Source organism: Bos indicus, chromosome 21 (genome assembly GCF_029378745.1).
Source record: "Bos indicus isolate NIAB-ARS_2022 breed Sahiwal x Tharparkar chromosome 21, NIAB-ARS_B.indTharparkar_mat_pri_1.0, whole genome shotgun sequence".
Lineage (NCBI taxonomy): Eukaryota > Metazoa > Chordata > Mammalia > Artiodactyla > Bovidae > Bos > Bos indicus.
This window is the reverse complement of record NC_091780.1, coordinates 20976602-21003124: the sequence shown is the minus strand read 5'-3', so window position 1 is coordinate 21003124 and position 26523 is coordinate 20976602. Positions and strand designations below refer to the sequence as shown.

Here is a 26523-nt window from a genome sequence, read left to right as displayed (position 1 = left end):
TACCAGGCTCCTCCGTCCATGGGATTCTCCAGGCAAGAGTATTGGAGTGGGGTGCCATTGCCTTCTCTGAGGATCCCCTTAGGAGGCTCTAAATTGTCCTGAACAAAGGTGGTGGTGGCCCAGGCTTGGGAAAAGGTGGGAGGGGTTGAGGAATATTCAGGCTTGAGTGACAGGGGTGGAAGTGGGTGATACTGCCAATGAACTGACACACAGGGAAGGATGCAAGTTTGAGGGTGATAGTGTGGCTTTTAGACTTGTACTTGCCAAGTGTGAGACCATGGGATGGCATTGGAAGGAATGCTAAGATCGGGGAGTATTCAATCTGGAGACTGAATCCCAGTCCCCAGGGGTGGAATCCATCTACTTGGCCAGTTCTGGAAGAAACATAGCTCCTGGAAGAGAACGATGCCTCTCAGCTGTCTACTACTTGTTCACGGCCCTTCATAAGCACTTTATTATTTCTACCATATCTCTGGCCCAGTGTTGAGCTGTGATGTGTGGCTAAAGTGGGCTTCCCTGGTGGCTCAAACAGTTAAGAACTCACCTACAATGCAGGGGACCTGGGTTTGATTCCTGGGTCAGGAAGATCCCCTGGAGAAGGGAATGGCAACCCATGCCAGTATTCTTGCCTGGAGAATCCCATGAAAAGAGGAACCTGGCAGGCTACAGTCTGTGGAATTGCAAAGAAACACAACTGAGCGACTAAACACACAAACACATGTGGCTAAAGCACAGCAGCTGAGTTGGAAGATTATTCCTGAGGGGACTCCTTTAGCTTTCCAAGGAAGAGAATTTACCTCATGTTCTCCCCACAAAACCACCCTTCCAGGATGCTTCTGGGGAAGGGCCAGCAGCCATGAATTTGTGTGTCTGTGTAGCTCAAACAGGCTCGTTTTCAGCTTCCATTTTTGCATTCCCAGGTGCACTTGCTGCATTGCCCGTGTAAGTATTTACCTACTGGCATTGACAACTAGAGGGGCTTGCCTCCTCTATTTGCATGAATGTATCATCTGTAATTCCTGTTAGTGCTCATGGGTATTATGTATGTAAAGGATGAGAACAGACTTAGACTCATGACAGTGTTTTCCATCCTGGTGCAAACTTCCTTACTAAGCAACAAACCTTGCCCATCTGCTTCAACCACCTAGACTCCATACACTGGGCAGCTAGGCATACACTGATTCTAGAAAATACAGCCAGTTAAAAACAGGTTTGCAATGTTGGAACCACATGTTTCTCAGACCTGGTTCATGTTTGGGTAATAATATTATAGCTGCTGATATTTGCAGGGCTCCAGAGAAAAACTTGGAGAAGGAAATGGCAACCCACTCCAGTGTTCTTGCCTGGAGAATCCCAGGGATGGGGGAGCCTGGTGGGCTGCCGTCTATGGGGTCGCACAGAGTCGGACACGACTGAAGTGACTTAGCAGAGAAAAACTACACATGGAGGCCCCCCATCATTTCCCACTCAGTCCTGCAGTGTAAGGGCCTTCATATGCCTGCACGTGGACACTCAGTCTGAAAATCCACACCACGTGTCTCCCTGAAAGCTGCCCTTGGCTACCCTTGACTACCTTTGGGCCCAGGGCTATACACACTAACAGGTCCACTCCTAAGGGTGAACTTAGGAAGAAGTCAGTATAGACTGAGGAACTGAGCTTGGAGACGTTTGGGAAGGTACCCCGAGTATGGTCTAAAGAAGAGTATGTGGGCTTCAGAAGATATACCCTTTAAGTTCCTTGGACTCATCATCATCAAAGAAGGGGGCCATTGAGGCACCACTAAGCCCAAGCACTCCAGTTGCCTGGATTTAAGGATGACATTGCTTGAGGGAATAATCAAAATAGCATGTAAAAATTTTTCTTTTTTTAAAAAGAGGGAGCTTCCTTGGTAGCTCAGTGGTAAAGAATCCACCTGAGAATGCAGGAGACATGGGTTCGATCCCTGATCCTGGAAGATCCCACATGCCACGGAGCAACTAAGACAGTGCACCAAAACATTTGGACACCCAAATGTCCACCAACAGATGAATGAATAAACAGAATGTGGTATATCCATAAGGCGGGATACTATTCAGCCCTAAAAAGGGAATGAAATCCTATCACATGCTACAACATGAATGAACCCACAGGACATGTTAAGTGAAATGAGCCAGTCAGAAAAAGACAAACACAGTTTGATTCCACTCATATGAGGTATCTAAAGGAGACAAACTCCAAGAAAGAGAAATTAGAATGGAAGGGGCTTCTCTGGCAGTCTGGTGGTTAGGACTCTGAGCTTCCACTGCAGGGAATGTGGGTTCAATTCCTGGTTGGGGACCTAAGATACCACATGTTGTGCAGCACACACACACAAAAATAAAGTAGATGGTGGTTGCCAGGGGCTGGGGAGAGGGGGGATTTGGGAGCTGTTGTTTAATGGGTGTAGAGTTTCAGTTTCATGATGAAAAAGTTCTGAAGATCTGTTTCTCAACAATGTGAATATACTTAACACTACTGAAGTGTATACTTAAAAATGGCCAAGGTTTGAAAAAGATATTACTATCTGGGAAGTCCAAAGAATTATTAAGAAGAACCAGCTGACTTCATTCTGAAGAAATTCTGATTTAGAAGGGCTTAAGTTATGCTGAAGAAGCTGAAGTTGAACGGTTCTATGAAGACCTACAAGACCTTTTAGAACTAACACCCCAAAAAAGATGTCCTTTTCATTATAGGGGACTGGAATGCAAAAGTAGGAAGTCAAGAAACACCTGGAGTAACAGGCAAATTTGGCCTTGGAATACGGAATGAAGCAGGGCAAAGACTAATAGAGTTTTGCCAAGAAAATGCACTGGTCATAACAAACACCCTCTTCCAACAACACAAGAGAAGACTCTACACATGGACATCACCAGATGGTCAACACCGAAATCAGATTGATTATATTCTTTCCAACCAAAGATGGAGAAGCTCTATACAGTCAGCAAAAACAAGACCAGGAGCTGACTGTGGCTCAGACCATGAACTCCTTATTGCCAAATTCAGACTTAAATTGAAGAAAGTAGGGAAAACCACTAGAACATTCAGGTATGACCTAAATCAAATCCCTTATGATTATACAATGGAAGTGAGAAATAGATTTAAGGGCCTAGATCTGATAGATAGAGTGCCTGATGAACTATGGAATGAGGTTCGTGACATTGTACAGGAGACAGGGATCAAGACCATCCCCATGGAAAAGAAATGCAAAAAAGCAAAATGGCTGTCTGGGGAGGCCTTACAAATAGCTGTGAAAAGAAGAGGAGCGAAAAGCAAAAGAGGAAAGGAAGGATATAAACATCTGAATGCAGAGCTCCAAAGAATAGCAAGAAGAGATAAGAAAGCCTTCTTCAGCGATCAATGCAAAGAAATAGAGGAAAGCAACAGAATGGGAAAGACTAGGGATCTCTTCAAGAAAATCAGAGATATCAAAGGAACATTTCATGCAAAGATGGGCTCGATAAAGAACAGAAATAGTATGGACCTAACAGAAGCAGAAGAAATTAAGAAGAGATGGCAAGAATACACAGAAGAAGTGTATAAAAAAGATCTTCATGACCCAGATAATCACGATGGTGTGATCACTGACCTAGAGCCAGACATCCTGGAATGTGAAGTCAAGTGGGCTTTAGAAAGCATCACTATGAACAAAGCTAGTGGAGGTGACGGAATTCCAGTTGAGCTATTGCAAATCCTGAAAGATGATGCTGTGAAAGTGCTGCACTCAATATGCCAGCAAATTTGGAAAACAGCAGTGGCCACCGGACTGGAAAAGGTCAGTTTTCATTCCAATCCCAAAGAAAGGCAATGCCAAAGAATGGTCAAACTACCGCACAATTGCACTCATCTCACACACTGGTAAAGTAATGCTCAAAATTCTCCAAGCCAGGCTTCAGCAATATGTGAACCATGAACTTCCTGATGTTCAAGCTGGTTTTAGAAAAGGCAGAGGAACCAGAGATCAAATTGCCAACATCTGCTGGATCATGGAAAAAGCAAGAGAGTTCCAAAAAAGCATCTATTTCTGCTTTATTGACTATGCCAAAGCCTTTGGCTGTGTGGATCACAATAAACTGTGGAAAATTCTGAAAGAGATGGGAATACCAGATCACCTGATCTGCCTCTTGAGAAATTTGTATGCAGGTCAGGAAGCAACAGTTAGAACTGGACATGGAGCAACAGACTGGTTCCAAATAGGAAAAGGAGTTTGTCAAGGCTGTATATTGTCACCCTGTTTATTTAACTTATATGCAGAGTACATCATGAGAAACACAGGACTGGAAGAAACACAAGCTGGAATCAAGATTGCCGGGAGAAATATCAATAACCTCAGATATGCAGATGACACCACCCTTACGGCAGAAAGTGAAGAGGAACTCAAAAGCCTCTTGATGAAAATGAAAGTGGAGAGTGAAAAAGTTGGCTTAAAGCTTGATTGATTCAGAAAACTAAGATCATGGCATCCGGTCCCATTACTTCATTGGAAATAGTTGGGGAAACAGTGGAAACAGTGTCAGACTTTATTTTTCTGGGCTCCAAAATCACTACAGATGGTGACTGCAGCCATGAAATTAAAAGACGCTTGCTCCTTGGAAGGAAAGTTATGACCAACCTAGATAGCATATTCAAAAGCAGAGACATTACTTTGCCAACAAAGGTTCGTCTAGTCAAGGCTATGGTTTTTCCTGTGGTCATGTACGGATGTGAGAGTTGGACTGTGAAGAAGGCTGAACGCTGAAGAATTGATGCTTTTGAACTGTGGTGTTGGAGAAGACTCTTGAGAGTTTCTTGGACTTCAAGGAAATCCAACCAGTCCATTCTGAAGGAGATCAGCCCTGGGATTTCTTTGGAAGGAATGATGCTAAAGCTGAAACTCCAGTACTTTGGCCACCTCATGCGAAGAGTTGACTCAATGGAAAAGACTCTGATGCTGGGAGGGATTGAGGGCAAGAGGAGAAGGGGATGACAGAGGATGGGATGGCTGGATGGCATCACTGACTTGATGGACATGAGTCTGAGTGAACTTCGGGAGTTGGTGATGGACAGGGAGGCCTGGTGTGCTGTGATTCATGGGGTCGCAAAGAGTCGGACACGACTGAGCGACTGATCTGATCTGATCTGATCTGAAGTTTTAAGTTAAGCCTTAACTTAAGCTGTTAAGTTTTTAACAGCTCACTGTTTGTATTCCCAGTGTCTGGAGAAGTGGTACATGGTGGGTACTTCATATATTTGTTAAATGGGTGCAAAGCTATGAACACATCCTTAGAAAAATAGGTTTTTAAATTATTTCAATGAAATAAATTTCAAAATGAAGATTTTGACTTAGGGACTTCCCTGGTGATCTCATGCATATGTAGTCGCTTCAGCTGTGTCCAACTGTGCAACCCCAGGGACCACAGCCAGCCAGGCTCCTCTGTCCATGGGATTTTCTCAGCAAGAATACTTGTGTAGGTTGCCATGCTCTCCTCCAGGATATCTTCCTGACCCAGGGATTGAAACCTTGTCTCCTGAATTGCAGGCAGATTCTTTACCACTGAGCCACCAGGGAAGCACCTCTGGTGGTCTAGTGGTTAAGAAGTTAGCTTGCAATACAACGGGCACAGGTTCAATCTCTGATCGGGGAACAAAGATCCTACAAGCCTTGCAGTGTGGCAAAAAAATAAAATAGAGTTACCATAAGATCCAGCAATCCCATTCCTGGGCATACATCCAGACAAAACTATAATTCAAAATGATACATGAACCCAAATGTTCATTTCAGCACTATTTATGATAGCCAAGACATGGCAGCAAAATAAATGTCCATCAATAGATGAATGATAAAGAAGATATGGTACATACATATTAATACAATGGAATATTAGCCATAAATAGAATGAAATAATGCCATTTACAGCAACATGAATTGAGAGATCATACCAAGTTAAATAAGCCAGCAAAACCAAATACATATGATATCACTTATATGTGGAATCTTAAAAAAAAAGGTTCAAATGAACTTATTTACAAACAGAAGTAGACCCACAGACATAGAAAACGAACTTACAGTTACCAAAGGAAAAAGAGGGAGGGAAGGTGAATGAGGAGTTTGGGATTAACATATACACACTACTATACACAAAATAAATAATCACCAAGGACCCACTGTATAGCACAGGGAATATACTCAACATTCTGTAATAACTTATAAAGGAAAAGAATTTGGAAAAGAATATATATATAGGCTTCCCTGGTGGCTCATTGGTAAAGAATCCACCTGCCAACACAAGAGACACAAGTTCAATCCTTGGGTTGGGAAGATCCGTTGAAGAAGGAAACGGCAACCCACTCCAGTGTTCTTGCCTGGGAAATCCCATGGACAGAGGAGCCTGATGGGCTACAGTCCATGGGGTCACAAAAGAGTTGGACGTGACTTCGTGACTAAACAACAGCAATATATATATATGAATCACTTTGTTTTACACCTGAAACTAATACATTATAAATCAACTATTCTTCAATTTGAAAAAGAAGAAAAAGCCATTGTCACCAATCTCAAGGCTTCAACACAGCCAATCTTCCCTAATAAGTTTAACCATTTTTTCTTCATGAAGATTATTTCAAAGTTTCCTATCTCCTCCTTTACTCTCAGCAGATGACCTGAACTTTATACCAAATCTTTAAACTCACTGTCATCAGCACAAATTCTTCTCTTTGGCTTCTTGTTGTGATGGGAGAGTGTTCAACCAAACTGGCTATGTCTAGTACTTCTGCTGGAGCACCGAATCCTATTCTCTTCCATCTTCTCAGCAAGAAACTCACTTACTGTCACTTCCCCCTCTCTGAGCTTGGTCACTGTTGTTGTTAAGTTGCTCAGTCGTGTCTGTCTCTTTCCCACCCCATGGACTGCAGCACACCAGCCTTCCCTGTCCTTCACTATCTCCCAGAGTTTGCTCAAACTCATCTTTAACCTCTCCCTTTCTACGGCTTCCTTCCTATAAACACTGCCATGACAAGATACCACAGACTGGGTGGCGTAAACAAGAGACATTTTTTTTTCTAACAGTTCTGGAGGCAGAAAACTTGAGATCAAGGGGCTAGCATGGTCCAACTCTGGTGAGGACCCTCCTCCTGGCTTGCAGATGGTCAATTTCTCATTGTGTGCTTAAGGCCTTTCTCCATGTATTCACATGGAAAGAGAGAGAGAGAGCTTGGTCTGGGCCTCTTCCTCTTCTAAATAAAGGCATTAATCCCATGACGAGGACCCCACTGGCAAGATCTTATCTAAATCTAATCCCCTGTCAGAAGACCTGCCCCTTAATACCAACACATTGAGGGTTGGGACTTCAACATAAGAACCTGGTGGGAGACATAAACATCCAGTCCATAGCAAATACTTGTGTCTTTTTCTTTAGTGGTGGGAGTTAAAACCAACCTGCCCTCTGAAAGCACCAACTGGTTTTTCCCTGTATTGTTGTGTTGCATGCGTGTTCAGTCATGTCTGACTCTTTGCGACCCCATGGACTGTACCAGGCTCCTCTGTCCATGGAATTTTCCTGGTAAGAATACTGGAGTGGGTTGCCATTTCCTACTCCAGGGGATCTTCCTGACCCAAGTATCAAACGCAAGTTGCGGGCAACTCCTGCATTCCAGGTGGATTCTTTACCGCTGAGCCGCCACATATTGTTAAACCTACTAATTTGAAAATACTCTTTGAACAATATATTGGTTGATTTTACTCTTCTACTCATTACTTTCATCTCTGGCACCTCCTTCTCCCCCACTGCCACAGGGCAGGCCTTTTTTCATGGGATGAATGAGCATGCCTCTTGGAAAAACTGGAGCTTTTTTTTTAATTGAAGGATAAATGCTTTACAGAATTGTGCTGGTTTCTGCCAAACATCACCATGAATCAGCCATAGGTATACATATGTCCCCTCCCTCATGAACCTCCCTCCCACCTCCCTTCCCATCCCACCCCTCTAGGTCTTTAGAGAGCCTGGTTTGAGTTCCCTGAGTCAAACTGCAAATACCCATTGGCTATCTGTTTTACATATGGTAATGTTTGTTTCCAAGTTACTGTCTCTATACATCCCACCCTCTCTTCTCCCCTGTGTCCATAAATCTGTTCTTTATGTCTATGTCTAAGAACAGGAGCTTTTTATTATTTATTTTTAATTTTTTTTTTTTTTTGGCTACACTGTGCAGCTTGCAGGATCTTTAGTTCCCTGACCAGGGATTGAGTCAGGGCCCACGACAGTGGAAGCATGGAGTCTTAACCACTGGACGGCCAGGGAATTCTGTGGAGTTTTTAGAGCACAAGGTGACTGCCAATCTTTGTGGGTCAGCCCACACTAGTTGAGGGACTCTCATTACTACTGTGTAATTTTAAGGAAGATGTAGAATGTCTAGTCAAGACTATGGTTTTTCCAGTGGTCAAGTATGGATGTGAGACTTGGACTATGAAGAAGGCTGAGCGCCGAAGAATTGATGCTTTTGAACTGTGGTGTTGGAGAAGACTCTTGAGAGTCCCTTGGACTGCAAGGAGATCCAACCAGTCCATTCTGAAGGAGATCAGCCCTGGGATTTCTTTGGAAGGAATGATGCTAAAGCTGAAACTCCAGTACTTTGGCCACCTCATGCGAAGAGTGACTCATTGGAAAAGACTCAGATGCTGGGAGGGATTGGGGGCAGGAGGAGAAGGGGACGACAGAGGATGAGATGGCTGGATGGCATCACTTGTTGCAGGAAGGTGGACCCCTTCCAGGGCCCGAAACTGGGCTCTTGTCTAACACTCGGAAATGAATTGTCCGAGGAGACACATGTGGTAACAAAGCAAGAGACTTTATTGGGAAAGGGCACCCGAGTGGAGAGCAGTAGGGTAAGGGAACCCAGGAGTACTGCTCTGCCACGTGGCTCGCAGTCTCGGGTTTTATGGTGATGGGATTAGTTTCTGGGTGGTCTTTGGCCAATTGTTTTAATTCAGAGTCTTTCCTGGTGGCTGCACACATCGCTCAGTCAAGATGGATGCTAGCGAAAGGGATTCTGGGAAGTGGACGGACACGGTGTCTCCTTTTGACCTTTCCTGAACTCTTCCGGTTGGGGGTGGCTTATTAGTTCCGTATTCCTTATCAGGAGCTCCTGTCATAAAACAACTCATGCAAATGGTTACTATGATACCTGGCCAGGGTGGGTGGTTTTAATCAGTGTGCTTCCCTTAACAACTGACTGGATGGATGTGAGTCTGAGTGAAGTCTGGGAGTTGGTGATGGACAGCGGGGCCTGGCAGTGCTGCGATTCATGGGGTTGCAAAGAGTCGGACACGACTGAGCGACTGAACTGAACTGAACTGAGAATGTCCCTCAACCTGGGTTTTCCCACTTCTGAAAGTTGGGGAGTTGAGGCCCGGCCACCCGCTGGGGTCCTCCTTGGCCCAGGAGGGAGGCCCCTCCCTCTGTGTCTCTAGCCTGGCAGAGAGAGCCAAGGAGCCCAGAGGGTCTGCCGGTGCAGCCTGTGCAGGGCAGTGTCCCCACTCACACAGCAGCACCATTGTTCCAGCCAGAGAGGCTGGACGTGAACGTGACTCTTGGGAGCGGGGAGGGACAGGGCAGAGGCACAGAAGGGCTGTGAGCAGAATGCCACAGAAAGCTCTGCTCCTTATACAGGGCCTTGTGGCCTGGCAGCATCCTGAAAATCCCCACTCCCGTCAGGGCTGTGCCATCAACTCAAAAGCGATCTTGGTAGAAAAGAATATTCCTCATGATGGAGTTCATCACCGAGTTTGTTTGTTTGTTTTTTAAGTAATTTGTATTATTATTTTTGGCTGTACCATGTGGCGTGCAGGATCTTAGTTTCCCCAACCAGGGCCCGAACCCGGGCCCCCTACAATGGAAGTGTAGAGTCTGAACCACTGGACTGCCAGGGAAGTTCCCCTCATCCAGTTCTGACAGAGTCTCTTCTGTGGTCTCTGGGCTTCCCAGGGAGCTCAGTGGTAAAGAATCTGCCTGCCAATGCAAGAGACTCAGGTTCGGTCCCTGGGTAGGGAAGAGCCCCTGGAAAAGGAAATGGCAATCCGCTCCAGGATTCTTGCCTGAAAAATTCCATGGACAGAGGAGCCTGGTGGGCTACAGTCCATGGGGTCGCGGAGTCAGACATGAACTGAGCACGCATGCACGCTTCTGGGGTCTCTACGTTTCCTTCCCACAGGGCTGCTTGAGCTCTCACCACCGCCTCCTTTCATTAGTGCCCTCACACTTTGTGAAGTACCTGCGGAAAAAAAAAAATCCAAGGACGCATCTCTATCAGTTTGCTAAAGCTGCCGTAACAAAATACTATAGATGGAGTGGCTTAAACAACAGAAATTCATTTCTCACAATTCTGAAGGCTAGAAGTTTAAGGTCAAGGTGTCAGCAGGGCTGGTTTCTTTTTTTCCCCTTCTTTTTGGTTATGCCACACACGGCTTGTGGGATCTTAGTTCCTTGACCAGAAATGGAACCGGGGACCTCACAGTGAAAGTGCAGAGTCCTAACCACTGGACTGCCAGGGAGTCCCCAGGGCTAGTTTCTTCTGAGACTTCTCTCCTTGACTCGTAGATGGCACCTTCTTCCTGGGTCTTCACGCAGTTTTCCCTCTGTGTGTTGGCGTCCACATTCCCTCTTCTTATAAGGACACCAGTGATTTGGATTAGGGGCCACCGTGATGACCTCATTTTTCCTTAATATCCTCTTGTATCTCCAAATAGAGTCCCATTCTGAGATCCTGGGGAATAGGACTTCCTCTAATGATCCCCACTTCTCTGAGGAGGAAACTGAGTCACTCAGCGGTGAAGTCACTTTTTGAAGCTAGAAGGTGCTGGAGGGGGCAGAATGGCTCCTAAGCCGGCTCTTATCACTGCACACCACTGCCTAGACGTGGGTCAGCCTGGGCTTGTCCTTTCCCCACGAAGCCTTAACCAGTTACCTTCCCCGGTGGGCCCTGCTCCCTGCCCTACCATGCCAGGCCCGGCTGGGCTCAGGGAGAGGGTGACCGGCCCAGATTCTCTGCCACTGCCATTTCATCAATGATCACATTTCAATTTTCCCTCCGTCTCCAGCATGTCTTACCCTAAGGAGTGCTTTCTCAGACCCCCTCTGCAATGAGAGAGAGGAAGGGGAGGAGAGAAGGGGACTGACCCAGATCCCACCCCCACGGCCCGGCTTCCACATGGCTGAGCAGGAACTCTGGAGCAGCCGCACACAAAGGAGGGCTTTGAGCGAGCTCTAGCCAGGCCCAAGCTGAGCCCCTCTCCCCCTTGGTGCGTCACTTGCCCCAATCTGGGCCTCCCTGTGAGCCTGATTTAAACGGAAACTGTGGGCCCTGAGAAGTTCCTTGTGACCCAGTAATCCCAGCCGGCTGACTGGACCACACCCCCAGCAGAGGCAACCTCCAGGCTCCCGGAGGACACAGGCACCAGGTGTCCCAAGGAGGAGCTGCTAACTTGTCAGGTAAGTCAGTAGCAGGGGCCTGGCTGGGCCAGGAAGCTTAGGATTAGGGTAAGGAGTTTGTGGTGGGGAGATTCCAGGCTGCCCCCAAAACTGAAACCAACTGGCCATTCTTCAGGGTGAGTTCGACCAACCTGATGGCAGATTTAGCAAATAAAAATACAAGATACCCAGTTAAATGTGAATTTCAGATGAACCACAAATACTTTTTTAGTGTAAGTGTTTGTGTTCTCAGTCTTTATAACCCCATGGACTGTAGTCTGCCAGGCTCCTTTATCCATGGAATTTTTCAGACAAGAATACTGAAGTGTGTTGCTATTTCCTACTCCAGGGGACCTTTCCAACCCAGGGATTGAACCAGAGTCTCTTGCATCTCATGCATTAGCAGGTGGATTCTTTACCACTGTGCCACCTGGGAAGCCCTTTTTAGTATAAGTATGTCCCAAATATTGTATGGCACATACTTAAACACGTCAAAACTTTTTTGTTCATCTGAAATTCATGTGTAATTGGACATTCTATATTTTATCTGGCAAGCCTAGATGGCAGGGAATAGCTTTGACATGAAGTGAGGCGTGGGTTTTTTTTCCATGTATACAACTTATAAATCAATAGTTTCAAATCACAGTTAGTAGTTTGGACATATTTTATTTTTAATTTTTTGGCCATGCACAGCATGTCAGATCTTAGTTCCCCAACCAGAGATCAAACCCACATCCCCTGCATTGGCAGTGCAGAAGCTTAATCACTGGACCATCAGAGAAGTCGCCTGGGGATATTTTATTTTATTTTTTAAAACCCTTTTTATTTTGTATTGGGGCATAGCCAACTAACAATGTTGTGACAGTTTCAGTTGAACAGGGAACTCAGCTATACATATACTTGTATCCATTCTCCCCCCAATTCCCCTCCCATCCCTGGGCATATGTTAAAAAGAGTTGCTGTACTGACTTTAACCCTTCATTTCTAAGACCCTTGATCTTGTGATGATCCGCTTAACTCTCTGGGGGCGTCTAGCTGTCTCTCCTGTCTGAGCCTCTCGCTCAGGGAGTTCTATTAGCCTTGCCATTCCTGTTCCAGCAAAACCGAAGTGAGAACACAGTCGCATTTCAGTCTATCTTATATATCTTCCTGCATATTTGGAAGTCTCTGTCTCAGAAAGTTGACTTCGATTTTATTCCTGTTGGTGGATTACAGCCCCCCAGAACTTCCCTGTCCTGCTGGGGCTGCGGAGTGGGACAGGCAGGAGATGGAAGATCCTCAGATACTCCCTGGAATCTTCTAAGACTCTCTCTGCAAGCTGGGGTAATGATCCGGATGGTGCTAAGAAAGAGAAGGGGAACTATGTTTCAGAGCAAAACACTGTGCTAGGTACCCTACAGAACTTCTATGATCTTTGTTACTACTCTGTTTGGTAGGTGTGGCTATTATCCCCAATTTGCAGATGAGAAAACTGAGGCTCTGAAAGGTTTTATTGGCCTAAAGTCACATGGGTGATAGATAACAAAGGCTGATTCAAACCTGGGTCTCTCTGACTCTCAAGTGTGGTTTTCTGTGACACCTGCTGTCCTAAGAGTTTGCCTGGAGATGTCTTGGCTCTAGGTGTCAAAAAAAAAGTCTTGGTGTCAGGCAGACATAGGTTCAAGTCCCACCTCTGCCACTAATCAACAGTGACCAGGTGACAGAACTGACCGACAGGAACCTGGTCAGAGGCAGGAGTGGAGTGGTGACGGGCCTGGGGATGTTTAGGTAGGAGAGGAGAAAATGTGAAAATAGAATTGTCTCCAAAAGTACTCAGCGGGGTGTCATGTGGGCAAAGGATGAAATTTTTTCTGCTGGCCTCCCACTGCTTCTGTGTATATTATTTAATAAAATCTTCATAACCTTCCACCTCCCTTTTATAGGGGACAACCCCAATTCAGGTTAGATCACATCACTTGCAAGGGGAAGAGACAGAATTTGAACCCAGATCTGACTTCTGCCACAACAGGCTGCCTCTTGGTGCTGATGGAAAGTAACAGCTTGGTCTTGAGTCCTGATCCCTGGCTATATCTGGCTGTGTAACCTTGGACAAATCACCTACTCTCCTGGGCCTGTTTCCTTTTATGTAAAGTGGATATCATAATGCTGGCTCCCAGACAATGGATTTGAAAAGTGCATCACAAGGCACTGAACACACATTCAGTTATGGTTATGTAACTAGCCATCATCCCTCCAGGGAGTGGATTCACTGGAATGGTGCCATTCACTAGGCTGGGGAGTTTCTCAGATGCCCCTTGGGACTGGAAAAAGGGGGACACAAATGCGAGGGATTGCCTTATCCCTCAGTGACCATGTAACCAAGAGTGGAAGCCTGTTCTAGTTTCTCCCTGGCTGGGCCATCTCATTTTAAGAACTGAAGTTCGAGGTATATTTGTGTGTGCTCCTTCTTAGAGGGGTGTTTCCCAAAGCACAGCCCAAGAACCACCTTATTCAGGGCCACTGGGGGTGCTGCTTTGTTTTTTTTTGACTGCGCCATATAGCAGGTGGGATCTTAGTTTCCCAACCAAAGACTGAACCCGGGTCCCCTGCACTGGAAGCACGGCGTCTTAACCACTGGATCATGAGGGAAGTCCCTGGGGTGCTGCTTTAAAATACAGATGTCTGGTCTCCAATTCAGAGTCAGGCACAGGGCCGAGGCATCTGTATTCTTAGCAAATGCCTCATGTTACTCTGATGCACTCAAAAGTCTGAGATTCATTGTTCTGAGACAATAACAGAAGAACCTCTCCATGTCTCCCCTAGAAAGGAGGCTGCCTTGAGAGGCCAGGACGGACGAAGTGGGCTCCTTCTTTGTTTGCAGCACTTCCAGTCTTCCACAGACAGCATGTCAGAGGGGGTGAGTACCTCCGTGCCCTGGGGCTCCCTTCTGTCCACCTTCCCTCCTTCCTTTTCTTCCTCCCTGTTTCTCCATTATCTGCTCTCCTCAGGGTTATGGGCATCCACCCTTTAGACCTCTTGGTAGTCCCTGACCCCACCCACAGGGAGGAAGTTCAACAGTGACCTTGGGCAAAAGCACTAGCTTGGGGTCTGAGCAGACCCATTTGGCTGGCTTGCTCAGGCTGATGGGGGCCTTTTCCTCCCTTTTCCTGGCTTCTCCCTCCTCAGGCGGGCACGTTCCGCATGGTCCCTGAAGAGGAACAGGAGCTCCGTGCCCAACTGGAGAGGCTTACGACCAAAGACCATGGACCTGTCTTTGGCCCGTGCAGCCAGCTGCCCCGCCACACCTTGCAGAAGGTGAGGTAGCCTGGGGGTGTGTGAAGGGACAGGTAGGGAGGTAACAAGGGGGAATATATTTATTTTTTTATTTGGCTGTGTCAGGTCTTAGTTGCAGCGTGTGGGATCTTTAGTTGTGGTATGCAGGAGCTGTTAGTCACGGTATGTGAGATCCACTGCCCTGACCAGGGATTGAACCTGAGTTCCCCTTATTGGGAGTACCGAGTCTCAGCCACTGGGCCGTCATGGTAGTCCCAACATAAGGGAATACTGATAACATCCTCTCTCCTGTAGAAGAGGTCCAGTACCAGCCCTCCGGGTTATTTTGGACCTAAAAGACTGACTTGTTCTAGGGGCTATTCTGAAGTCAGGGCCATGGTAGCAATTGGGTCAACCAGATGTCCAGGCTACCCGATTCTAAGATTATGGCATCAACAGGGTTCCCTGAAACCAAGGCTGGGACCTAGGGCTTCTGGATCAGGGATCATCCTGGACTCAGACATGAGGAACCCTGATTTGCAATGGCCTTAGAGAGCACAGATACAACTGCTGCCCCCAACTGAATAGGAAAGGGCCCAAGTCCTAATATCACAACGACTTCCAACTTGTTGTGTCATCTTGAGCAAACTGCTTTCCCTCTTTGGGTCTTGTCTTCGGTATCTATGAAAGAAGGTTGTTGGACCAGTTCAGAGATGATCAGACTGTGGCAGAGCTGGCCTGGGGTTGAGCTGGCCCTGGGCTCCTGGCTTCCATCTCTGCTCCCTGGGCATCTCAAGGGAAAGCTGCTTCGAGTTCCCCCAGACCTACCTTCGTCCCTCATGCCATCCAAGGAAAGAACAGCCCCTGGCATGCTCAGGATTTCTCCAGGCTTATCCAAGGGGAGGAATGTGAGGGAGAGGGCAGGCTGCCATCTGACTGGTATCTTTAATTTTTTTGTTAATTAATGGTATCTTTAATTTTGAGAAGATCAGAAATTAACCTGGGATGCAGCAGACTGAAGCAATTAACAGTTCAACCTGATCAGGAGTTTCAACTTCAACTCTTTTTACCTGGGTGATCTTGAGCAAGAATATCTTGACCTCTATGAGCCTCAATCTGCTCACCCTGAGAAATGGGGGATAAGAATACAACCTTCTTGTGATGGACTGTGGCCAAGATTTAGAAACATCATGTACTGGACTTCCCTGGTGGTCCAGGGGCTAAGACTCTGCCCTCCCAGTGCAGAGGAACTGAGTTCTATTCCTGGTCAAGGGAACTAGGATTTCAGATGCCCCAACTAGGAGTTTGAATGTGTGTGTGTCAGTCTCTCAATCATGTCTGACTCTTTGTAACCCCATGGCCTCTGCGGGCTGCAGCTAAGACCCAGAGCAGACAAATCAATACATTAAAAAAAAAAAAAGTATCTACAGGACTTCAGTTCAGTTCAGTCGCTCAGTCGTGTCCGACTGTTTGTGACCCCATGAATTGCAGCACGCCAGGCCTCCCTGTCCATCACCAACTCCCGGAGTTCACTCAAACTCATGTCCATCGAGTCAGTGATGCCATTCAGCCATCTCATTCTCTGTCGTCCCCTTCTCCTCCTGCCCCCAATCCCTCCCAGCATCAGAGTCTTTTCCAATAAGTCAGCTCCTCGCAAGAGGTGGCCAAAGTACTGGAGTTTCAGCTTTAGCATCATTCCTTCCAAAGAACACCCAGGACTTAGCAGCGTGCTAATTCAGGGCTCCAGTAAGCATAGGCTGTTGTGGTTAGAAACATTTAGTCCTTTGGCCGTCTCCTGCAAACAAACCCAGGATGAGCAGTTTGACCTAATTTTCTCCAAATATAACGGGCAGTCTGAGCTGCTGCCAATGCTGATGCTGCTCTTGTGGGCAGAGGAGTGATGGCACTACCTGCCGTGCCCTCTGCCCGTCCGCCGGTCTGGCACCGGGAGGAGCCTCCTGCACCGCGCCTACCTGACTTTGTGCCTGCACCCTGCCCCTGCTCCAGGCCAAGGACGAGCTGAATGAAAAGGAAGAGACCCGGGAAGAGGCAGTGCGGGAGCTACAGGAGCTGGTGCAGGCGGAGGCCGCCTCGGGGCAGGAGCTGGCCGTGGCCGTGGCGGAGAGGGTGCAGGGAAAAGACAGTGCCTTCTTCCTGCGCTTCATCCGCGCGCGCAAGTTCCACGTGGGGCGCGCCTACGAGCTGCTCAGAGGTGAGGCCCCAGGAAGGTTGCGGGGGTTGGGGAGTGGGAGGGGAAGGTCATGAGGGTGGTGTGGACCCTCATCCAGGCACTGAGGAGACTGGCCACTCCACCTCCTTCCCATGCTCTATCAAGTGACTGTATCTGAGCCTCCTTCTCCTCATATGTAAAATGGGTGTGTGAGCTGAATAGTCTCGAGATCCTTTTCTGTTCAGACAAAGGAGTGAGTCTGGCAGGACCAGATTCCTGGAGATCCGGCCCCTCTTTCCACTCTCAATGAGCAGAACTTAGCCACCCAAACTGGGAGCCCAAGAGGCCCCTCTTTCCACTTTCAATGAGCAGAACTTAGCCACCCAAACTGGGAGCCCAAGATGCGAGAGCTTCCTCTCCAAGCCCTGCTCCCTCCTCGCCCCCCACCGGCCCCTCCTATGCTTTGGCTCTGGAGCGCTGCATGGAAGGTAGGTATGAGCCTGATTCCTCGCAGGTACTCAAACCTCACAAAGAGTGGAATCGAAGATGGTGCCTGCCCTGGGAGTGAGCCTGGAGAACAGAACCTCCCTGGCCACGCCCACTGGATGGAGACCAGTGTCCCAAGGGAATCAAGTCTTTGGTGCTGTCGGAGGGAACGGTGTCTGAGCAGGCGCTCAGCAGCCTAATGATTCTCCTTCTTAAAAAAATTTTTTTCATTATTCTTTTTGTTTTTTTTTTTGGCTGTGGGATCTTAGTTGCCCCACCAGATATCCACCAGTGCTCCCCTGCAGTAGGAGCCTAGAATCTTAACCACTGGACTGCCAGGGAAGTTCTTCTCCTAACTTCTTCCTTCCTTCTACAAATGTTAATTCACTGCTGCTCTGTGCCAACGGCTGTTTCAGGCCAAAGGATGCAGCTGAGAACAAAGTAGACAAGAACTGTCTGCCCTCGTGGGCCTGATAGTCTAATGGTAGAAATAACAATCCAGACAATTAAAAATATACAGAGAAAAACAAAAGAGGTGGATATAAAGGATTGAGGGGTTTTAGGTAAAATGATTAGGAAAGCTCTAGTGCAAAGGAAACTTTCAAAGAAAAACTAGAAAGAAGTGAGATGCCCTAGGAGAGAGCAATAAGGCAGAGGGCACAGCAAGGGCAAACACTGCATGGTGGCTGCCTGGGGTGTTGGGGGGACAGCAAGGAGGTCAGTGCCTTTCCCTTGGCAAATGCCTCCCAAACTCCTCCTCTGGGCCTGGCACCTCCAGGGTCTGGTGGAGGAGACCACCGCAGAGAAGAAGGGACCCATTCAGGATGGCTCAGGATGGGGTTGGTGGAAGTTCCGCTGAAATTAGAAGGGATCTCTGTGTCCTACCTGGGGTTTGGATTTTATCTGGGGGTCATTTCCCCACCCCTGCTCAGCTAACCCTGTGCCCAACTGAAACACCTGTGTTTCTACTCGTGGGAAAGAGAAAAATAACCAGTAGTAGCTGTCCTCAGATTTACGATTACACCTTATGTTTACTGATGTTTACTGATTACACCTATACAGTTTACTGATGGCATTCATACCTGGAAAAATTCATGCACTTTTTTTCTCACTTTTTATTGTGTATTAGGATATAACCAATTAACAGCGTTGTGATAGTTTCTGGTGGACAGCAGAGCAACTCAGCCATCCTTCCCCCCGAACTCCTCTCCCATCCAGGCTGCCACACAACTTTGAGCACAGTTCCCCGTGCTAGACCGTAGCGTACCTGGAATCTTGTTTGTTAACCACAGCAACTTGGCGAGATAGGCCAGCATTATCCTCCTATCTTTTGGAGGGGAAACTTGGGGCACAGAGAGGTTGAGTACCCTGCCGGGTTATACACAGCATGTAGATGAGGAGCCAGGCAGGAGCCCGGGTCTCTGCATGCCCACCATGTGCCACCCTGGGAGGGGCTGGCTCCCTGAGGGGCCTCCTCTGCTCCGCCTCTGCCAGGCTACGTGAACTTCCGGCTGCAGTACCCAGAGCTCTTCGACAGCCTGTCCCCAGAGGCTGTCCGCTGCACCGTTGAGGCTGGCTACCCTGGTGTCCTCTCCACGCGGGACAAGTATGGCCGAGTGGTCATGCTCTTCAATATTGAGAACTGGGACTCTGAAGAAATCACCTTTGATGAGGTCAGTGGGGGCTCTCCTGGTTCCCTGCCATCCTCTGGGCTGGGTTGCCTTCTCTAGATCTGGTCTCCACTGGAACCTCATTCCTGGCTCCCCGGGAGGCAAGGTTTGTGAGGGAATATCTGGTAAACTCATGGCACCAAGCCCTTTCCGGGCAGGAAGAGAACTCCTTGGATGTGCTGTGGCAGCTGGAAAACCCAGCAGCTTTGCAGGCAGGGCCCACTGGCCAGTACATGGCTGCCCCCTGTATCCCTACTGAATGGGACTGACAGTTGGGGCCATGAGCTGGGATCAACCCTGCCAAATGCTGAAAGTGGAGAGCAACACAGAGAACAGGGCTTAGTGGACTGTGGACTGGGAGAGATTCTGGAAAGCATGGGTTCCAATCTGTTAAGCGCCTGAGTTCTTTGCATTTGTGTATGTGTGTGATTTCACTTGCCAAGCCCTTAAGAGAGCTGTCATAATTGGGGATATAGGGTTCATCTGGGGAGGACGTTGGCATGTGACACCAAGCCTTAAAAAAATGCACAAACTTATTTTAGAAAATGCCATCTAGTTGTCGCAACATGTATTTAAAAGTTCATCGTTCCCCCCAGTGACTTGAGACACCATCTTTATCATATTCTGCATCTTCATAGGTGCTTGGATCTATTTCTGGACTTTCTACTCTGTGCCATCCGTCTGTCTTTTCATGCTCCACATTGTTTTAATTATAGAGACAGGATCAGTTCAGTTCAGTTCAGTCGCTCAGTCATGTTCAACTCTTTGCAACCCCATGGACTGCAGCACGCTAAGCCTTCCTGTCCATCACCAACTCCAGGAGTTTGCTCAAACTCATGTCCATTGAGTCAGTGATGCCATCCAACCATCTTATCCTCTGTCGTCCCCTTCTCTTCCTGCCTTCAATTTTTCCCAGCATCAGGGTCTTTTCAAATGAGTCAGTTCTTCATATCAGGTGGCCCAAGTATTGGAGTTTCAGCTTCAGCATCAGTCCTTTCAAAGAATATTTCCGACTGATTTCCTTTAGGATGGACTGGTTGGATCTCCTTGCAGTCCAAGAAACTCTCAAGGGTCTTCTCCAACACCACAGTTCAAAAGCATCAATTCTTTGGTGCTTAGCTTTCTTTATAGTCCAACTTTCACACCCATACATGATTACTGGAAAAACCATAGCTTTGACTAGATGGACCTTTGTTGGCAAGGTAATGTCTCTGCTTTATAATATGCTGTCTAGATTGGTCATAACTTTTCTTCCAAGGAGCAAGCATCTTTTAATTTCATGGCTGTAGCCATCATCTGCAGTGATTTTGGAGCCCCCCAAAATAAAGTCTGTCACTGTTTCCACTGTTTCCCCATCTATTTGCCATGAAGTGACGGGACCAGTGGATGAAGCACAAGCTGGAACCAGAATTCCAGGAGAAATATCAATAACCTCAGATATACAGATGAAAGAGCCTCTTGATAAAAGTGAAAGAGAAGAGTGAAAAAGTTGGCTTAAAGTTCAACATTCAGAAAACTAAGATCATGGCATCTGGTCCCATCCCTTCATGGCAAATAGATGGAGAAACAGTGGAAACAGTGGCAGACTTTATTTTTTTGGGCTCCAAAATCACTGCAGATGGTGACTGCAGCCATGAAATTAAAAGACACTTACTCCTTGGAAGGAAATTTATGACCAACCTAGACAGCATATTAAAAAGCAGAGACATTACTTTGCCAGCAAAGATCCATCTAGTCAAGGCTATGGTTTTTCCAGTAGTCATGTATGGATGTGAGAGTTGGACTGTGAAGAAAGCTGAGCATCAAAGAACTGATGCATTTGAACTGTGGTGTTGGAGAAGACTTTTGAGAGTCCCTTGGACTTCAAGGAGATCCAACCAGTACATCCTAAAGGAGATCAGTCCTGAATGTTCACTGGAAGGACTGATGCTGAAGCTGAAACTCCAATACTTTGGCCACCTGATGCAAAGAACTGACTTATTTGAAAAGACCCTGATGCTAGGAGGGATTGAAGGCAGAAGGAGAAGGGGACAACAGAGGATAAGATGGTTGGATGGCATCACCGACTCAATGGACGTGAGTTTGGATAAACTCCGGGAGTTGGTGATGGACAGGGAGGCCTGGCATGCTGTCCATGGGGTCACAAAGAGTTGGACACAACTAAGCAACTGAACTGAACTAAATTGATGGGACCAGATGCCACGATCTTAGCTTTCTGAATGTTGAGCTTTAAGCCAGCTTTTTCACTCTCCTCTTTCATGTTCGTCAAGAGGTTCTGTAGTTCTTCGCTTTCTGCCATAAGGGTGGTATTATCTGCATATCTGAGGTTATTGATATTTCTCCCGGCAATCTTGATTCCAGCTTGTGCTTTATGCAGCCCAGTGTTTCTCATGATGTACTCTGCATAGAAGTTAAATAAGCAGGGTGACAATATACAGCCTTGATGTACTCCTTTCCCTATTTGGAACCAGTCTGTTATTCCATGTCCAGTATAGAATGTTTAATATCTGTTGGGATTCATTTGGTCCTTAATGCTCCTCTTTTTCAGGGCTTTTCTAGCTATTCTTGCATGTTTACCCTCCCTAAAACAATTAGAATTAACTTGTTTAGCTTTAGGAGAAATGTCAGAAGATTTTTATTGGAGTAACATTAATATAAATAACAAACGAGGAGAATCAGCATCAGTATGAATGCAACATTCATGGCCAGTGGTACCATCCACAAAAAAGGGATGCCTTCCCTTTTATGACTACATTTTGAGCGTCCAGAAGTTTTTCAGAGTTTTCAATCCTTATGCACATTTGTCGTTAAAGTATTTATTTTATTGTTTTTGCTATTAGTTGAACTTTCTCTTCCATTATATCTCCTAATTGGTTATTTTTTGCATCTATGAAGATTATTGTTTTTGTCTCTTAGTTTCATATCCTAGTATTTTTACTGAATTTTCCTGTTATTTGTTAGTCATATACAGATTTCCTAAGAATGCTATCATAATAGATGTAATTAGAGGAAATTTTTTCTTTTCCTTTTCTAGCTCTTATGTCCCTGATTAAAACAAAAACAAAACAAACCAACAACAAAAAAACTTGAGTGCATTGGTCAATACTTCTGTGGTGGGGGAAGTGATGGAGAAGGCAATGGCACCCCACTCCGGTACTCTTGCCTGGAAAATCCCAGGGGCGGAGGAGCCTGGTAGGCAGCAGTCCATGGGGTCACGAAGAGTCAGACCCGACTGAGTGACTTCACTTTCACTTTTTACCTTCATACGTTGGAGAAGGAAATGGCAGCCCACTCCAATGTGCTTGCCTGGAGAATCCCAGGGACGGGGGAGCCTGCTGGGCTGCTGTCTATGGGGTCGCACAGAGTCGGACACGACTGATGTGACTTAGCAGCAGTAGCAGGGGGAAGTGAGCATGCTTATCTTGTTCCTGATCCTACTGTAGTGTCTGCTACTGAATAAGATATTGGTTTTAGGACTGAAGCATACATATATCTGCTAAGGAAGAGACTTACAAATTTTTTTTTCTGATTACATAAGTGATACCACTCATTTTAGAAAATACAAAACAAAAAAAAAATAACAAATTTAAAATCATCCAGAATTCTACCATCCAGAGATTTCTACCACTGACATTCTTCCAAGTCTATTTTTGCAAGAAACCTAGAAACATACGTGCATACAAATGCATACAGACGTACACATTTTTTCTTATAAATATGGATCGTATTCTACAATAATATACCATGAATGGATATCTTTCTGTATCATTAGTCTTATATATCACTGTTCCAGAATACCCCATGGTGTGAATATACCATAATTTCACCAGTCCCTTTGCTGGACATTTAGGTTGTTCCACTGTTACAATGGTATAAGGATAGACACTCTGGCATCTAACCATGGATATGACACTGAAGATGATTTGATTATTTTCTTGGGATACATTCAGAGAGGTGGACTGTCCCAGCTCCAAGCCTGTGACAGATTACCTCTAATTTGCTCACGGGTATAGCTCTTCCCTTAAGACCGTTCTTAAAAATGTTCTTTCTTTTGGCTGTGTTGGTCTTCGTTGCTGTGCAGGCTTTTCTCTAGTTGTGAGTGGGGGCTACTTTCCAGCTGCAGTGTGCAGCTTCTCATTGCAGTGGCTTCTCTTGTGGAGCACAGGCTCTAGGCGCACGGGCTTCAGTAGCTGTGGCTCTTGGCCTCTAGAGCTCAGACTTAGTAGTCATGGTGCAAGAGCTTAGTTGCTTTGTGGCAAGTGGGATCTTCCCAGACCAGGGGTCAAACCCGAGTCTCCTGCGTTGGCAGGTGGATTCTTTACCACTGAACCACTAGGGAAGCCCTCCTCTTAGGACCTTGAGTCTTAGCTGTCCTTATGGCTTGGATCTTACAGCCCATTCACTTGTGCCCAAGATCTTGCAGGCATACTGCGTCATCCTGGAGAAGCTACTGGAGAATGAGGAGACTCAAATTAATGGCTTTTGCATCATTGAGAACTTCAAGGGCTTCACCATGCAGCAGGCTGCCGGACTTCGGCCTTCCGATCTCAGAAAGATGGTGGACATGCTCCAGGTGAGGCCTCAGAACTCTGTCCTGCAGGAGCCTGTTATGGGTGGGGAGACTGAGAGGCAGGGCCCGGGTTTCTGGTTTAATGATGCTGGATAATCACAACCCCAACCACAAACACTTCACGGTGATCCACAGTTTGCCATGTATTCACATTATTCAGTTCATTTACTCTTTAAAAACATTCTCTCCCTACTTCATTTTACAAACCTGGAAACCTAGGCTCAGAGATTTGAGTGACTTCTCAAGGTCACACAGCTATCAAGGGGCAGAGGTGGGACTTGAACTGCACCTTCTGACCTGGAATCCCATTCTCTGTCCCCTTTTGTCATGCTGTCTCCCTCTGCTTGTGAATTTATCCTGAGAAAGAGATAGCACTAATGCCCCAAGACAACTCACTCCTATATACTCATGTATCTGAAGTCCTTTCTTAGAATGGAAACAGTGACAGAATTTATTTTCTTGGGCTCCAAAATCGCTGCAGATGGTTACTGCAGCCATGAAATTAAAAGACGCTTGCTTCTTGGAAGAAAAGCTATGTCCAACCTAGACAGCATATTAAAAAGCAGAGACATTACTTTGCCAACAAAGGTGCATCTAGTCAAAGCTGTGGTTTTTCCAATAATCATGTGTGGATGTGAGAGTTGGGCCATAAAGAAAGCTGAGCGTTAAAGAATTGATGCTTTTGAACTGTGGAGAAGACTCTTGAGAGTCCCTTGGACTGCAAGGAGATCCAACCAGTCCATCCTAAAGGAAATCAGTCCTGAGTATTCATTGGAAGGACTGATGCTAAAGCTGAAGCTCTAGTACTTTGGCCACCTGATGTGAAGAACTGACTTATTGGAAAAGACCCTGATACTGGGAAAGATTAAGGGCAAGAAGGGAAGGGGATGAAAGAGGATGAGATGTTTGGATGGCATCACCGACTCGATGGACATGAGTTAGATTGAGCAAGCTCCAGGAGTTGGTGATGGACAGACAGGGAGGCCTGGCATGCTGGAGTCCATGGAGTTGCAAAGAGTTGGACATGATTGAGCGACTGAACTGAACTGAACTGAATCTAATCTTAAATCCGCTTTGCTTTGGAAAGGAGAGATGGGAGGTAAGGGTCACGGGAGGGGATGGAGGACAATTGTTGTTGTTCAGTCACTCAGTCCTGTCCAGCTCTTTGTGACCCCATGGACTGCAGCTCACCAGGCCTCCCTGTCCCTCACCAACTCCCCAAGATTGCCCAAACTCACGTCCATCGAGTCAGCGATGCCATCCAGCTATCTCATCCTCTGTCGTCCCCTTCTCCTCCTGCCTTCAATCTTTCCAATGAGTCGGTTCTGCGCATCAGGACAATAAGGCATGACAATAGTGTCCCTCTGGTCTATCACAGCTTGTAGTCTACTCAGCAGGCAAGTGGATTTGAAAAAACTCGGTCACCTAAAAGCCAAGCAAGGCTATCTTTCCATTTCCACTCCATGTAATGACAGAGTCTTGTGCATCAGCAGGAAGAGGGTTGGGCTGCTTCTGGGGCATCCTTCCTTCAGTTTCGACCTACAGCATAACCAGGGCTCCCCAGATATTGGCCTGGGGATGGAACCTGCAGTGGGCTATCCTCTGGGGCAACTGTGTGATGACAACTCTGTCCTTGTGTCGTGGGGAGGGGCAGTGTAGTGGGAAAGTGAGTGGGAACCTTTGAGGTCACGGGGCCATGTGGTGGGGGTGCTGTCTGTCCCTGCAGGATTCCTTCCCAGCTCGGTTCAAAGCCATCCACTTCATCTACCAGCCCTGGTACTTCACCACCACCTACAACGTGGTCAAGCCCTTCTTGAAGAGCAAATTGCTCCAGAGGGTGAGTGCATAGCTGCACAGGGAAGGTGCCCGCTGATCGTCTGGTGTGTGGGTGAGTGAGTGAATGGGCTTGTAGCAGGAAAGGGTTCAGGAGACAAGAGGGATGAGGGTGGAGGAGGAGGGAACCCCACCTCCTCGGGCTCTGTATGAAGACTTGGAACTAAGTGGATCCCATGGACAGCACAGCAAGGAGGACTTTTGAGAAGGACATCGCCAGGCAGAGATGGCATGTGTGCCTTTGTCTTCCTGTTCCTCTTCTCCCCCAACCTCATCCTAGGGTACCTCCTTGCTCAGACCCATCTCTTCTGCTTCCTTGCAGGTATTTGTCCATGGAGAAGACCTCTCCAGCTTCTACCAGGAGTTTGACGAGGACATCCTGCCCTCCGACTTTGGGGGCACACTGCCCAAGTATGATGGCAAGGCCGTTGCTGAGCAGCTCTTTGGTCCTCGGGACCAAACTGAGAACACAGCCTTCTGAGAATATCTCCTGCCATCTGACCTGTAGTTAGCATCCCTAGGCCTCTCCTCAACTGCCCTGGACCCAGAATGCTGTGAAAAAGGGCTTCCTGGGGTGACTGTGGTTCCTCTGAACCATTCTAAGTTTGGGCAAACTCAGATGTCATTCTCCTCCCAAGCTGGGGGCCAATAAAAAAGCAGGGGAATTTCCTGAACATGAAAAAGTGAGGATAGTTATATTTCTACTGCCTCTGAAGCTTTAGGACACAGACTTGGTATGGGGTTGAGTTTCAAAGACTCTAATCAAGCTTCTGAATGATTTCCTTTGTAATAGAGTTTTACTGTTTAGGATCTGTGAAAATAGGCAAGGAGTCTGGTTTTAAAGGTCTCTTCCTCCTTAAAAATACAAAAAATAAAAGATCAAAGAGGAGTAAAGTAAAAGCGTTAGTTGCTCAGCCCAAACGAGGAGGGATGTGAGTCCAGAGGATCTGGCAAGTATGGTGACCTTAGTGGCTGGGAGGCAGGTGAACGGTTTTCCATGCTGAATTATGGGGTGGAAGCACTCTTGACGTGGCTGCATTTTGGGGTGGTCGGGTCCTCCTCCTCTGATGTATGCAGTGATGGTC

General features: G+C 46.9%; 1 protein-coding gene across 2 annotated transcripts; it reads left to right on the top strand.

Annotated features, from left to right (window-relative positions):
- The first annotated feature begins 11221 nt into the window (after positions 1-11221).
- On the top strand, positions 11222-26121 carry RLBP1 (retinaldehyde binding protein 1). 2 transcript variants are annotated; one of them, XM_070775103.1, is made up of 8 exons: positions 11222-11478; positions 14260-14353; positions 14623-14751; positions 16717-16921; positions 18860-19038; positions 23430-23608; positions 25332-25442; positions 25761-25893. In XM_070775103.1, the coding sequence occupies exons 2-7, from the start codon at positions 14342-14344 to the stop codon at positions 25420-25422; spliced, it is 795 nt and encodes a 264-aa protein (XP_070631204.1). In that variant the 5' UTR covers positions 11222-11478; positions 14260-14341; the 3' UTR covers positions 25423-25442; positions 25761-25893. The 2 variants fall into 2 exon arrangements, with proteins under 2 accessions (XP_070631204.1, XP_070631203.1); XM_070775102.1 differs by having other exon boundaries at positions 11227-11478; positions 23450-23608; positions 25761-26121.
- Positions 26122-26523: the final 402 nt, after the last annotated feature.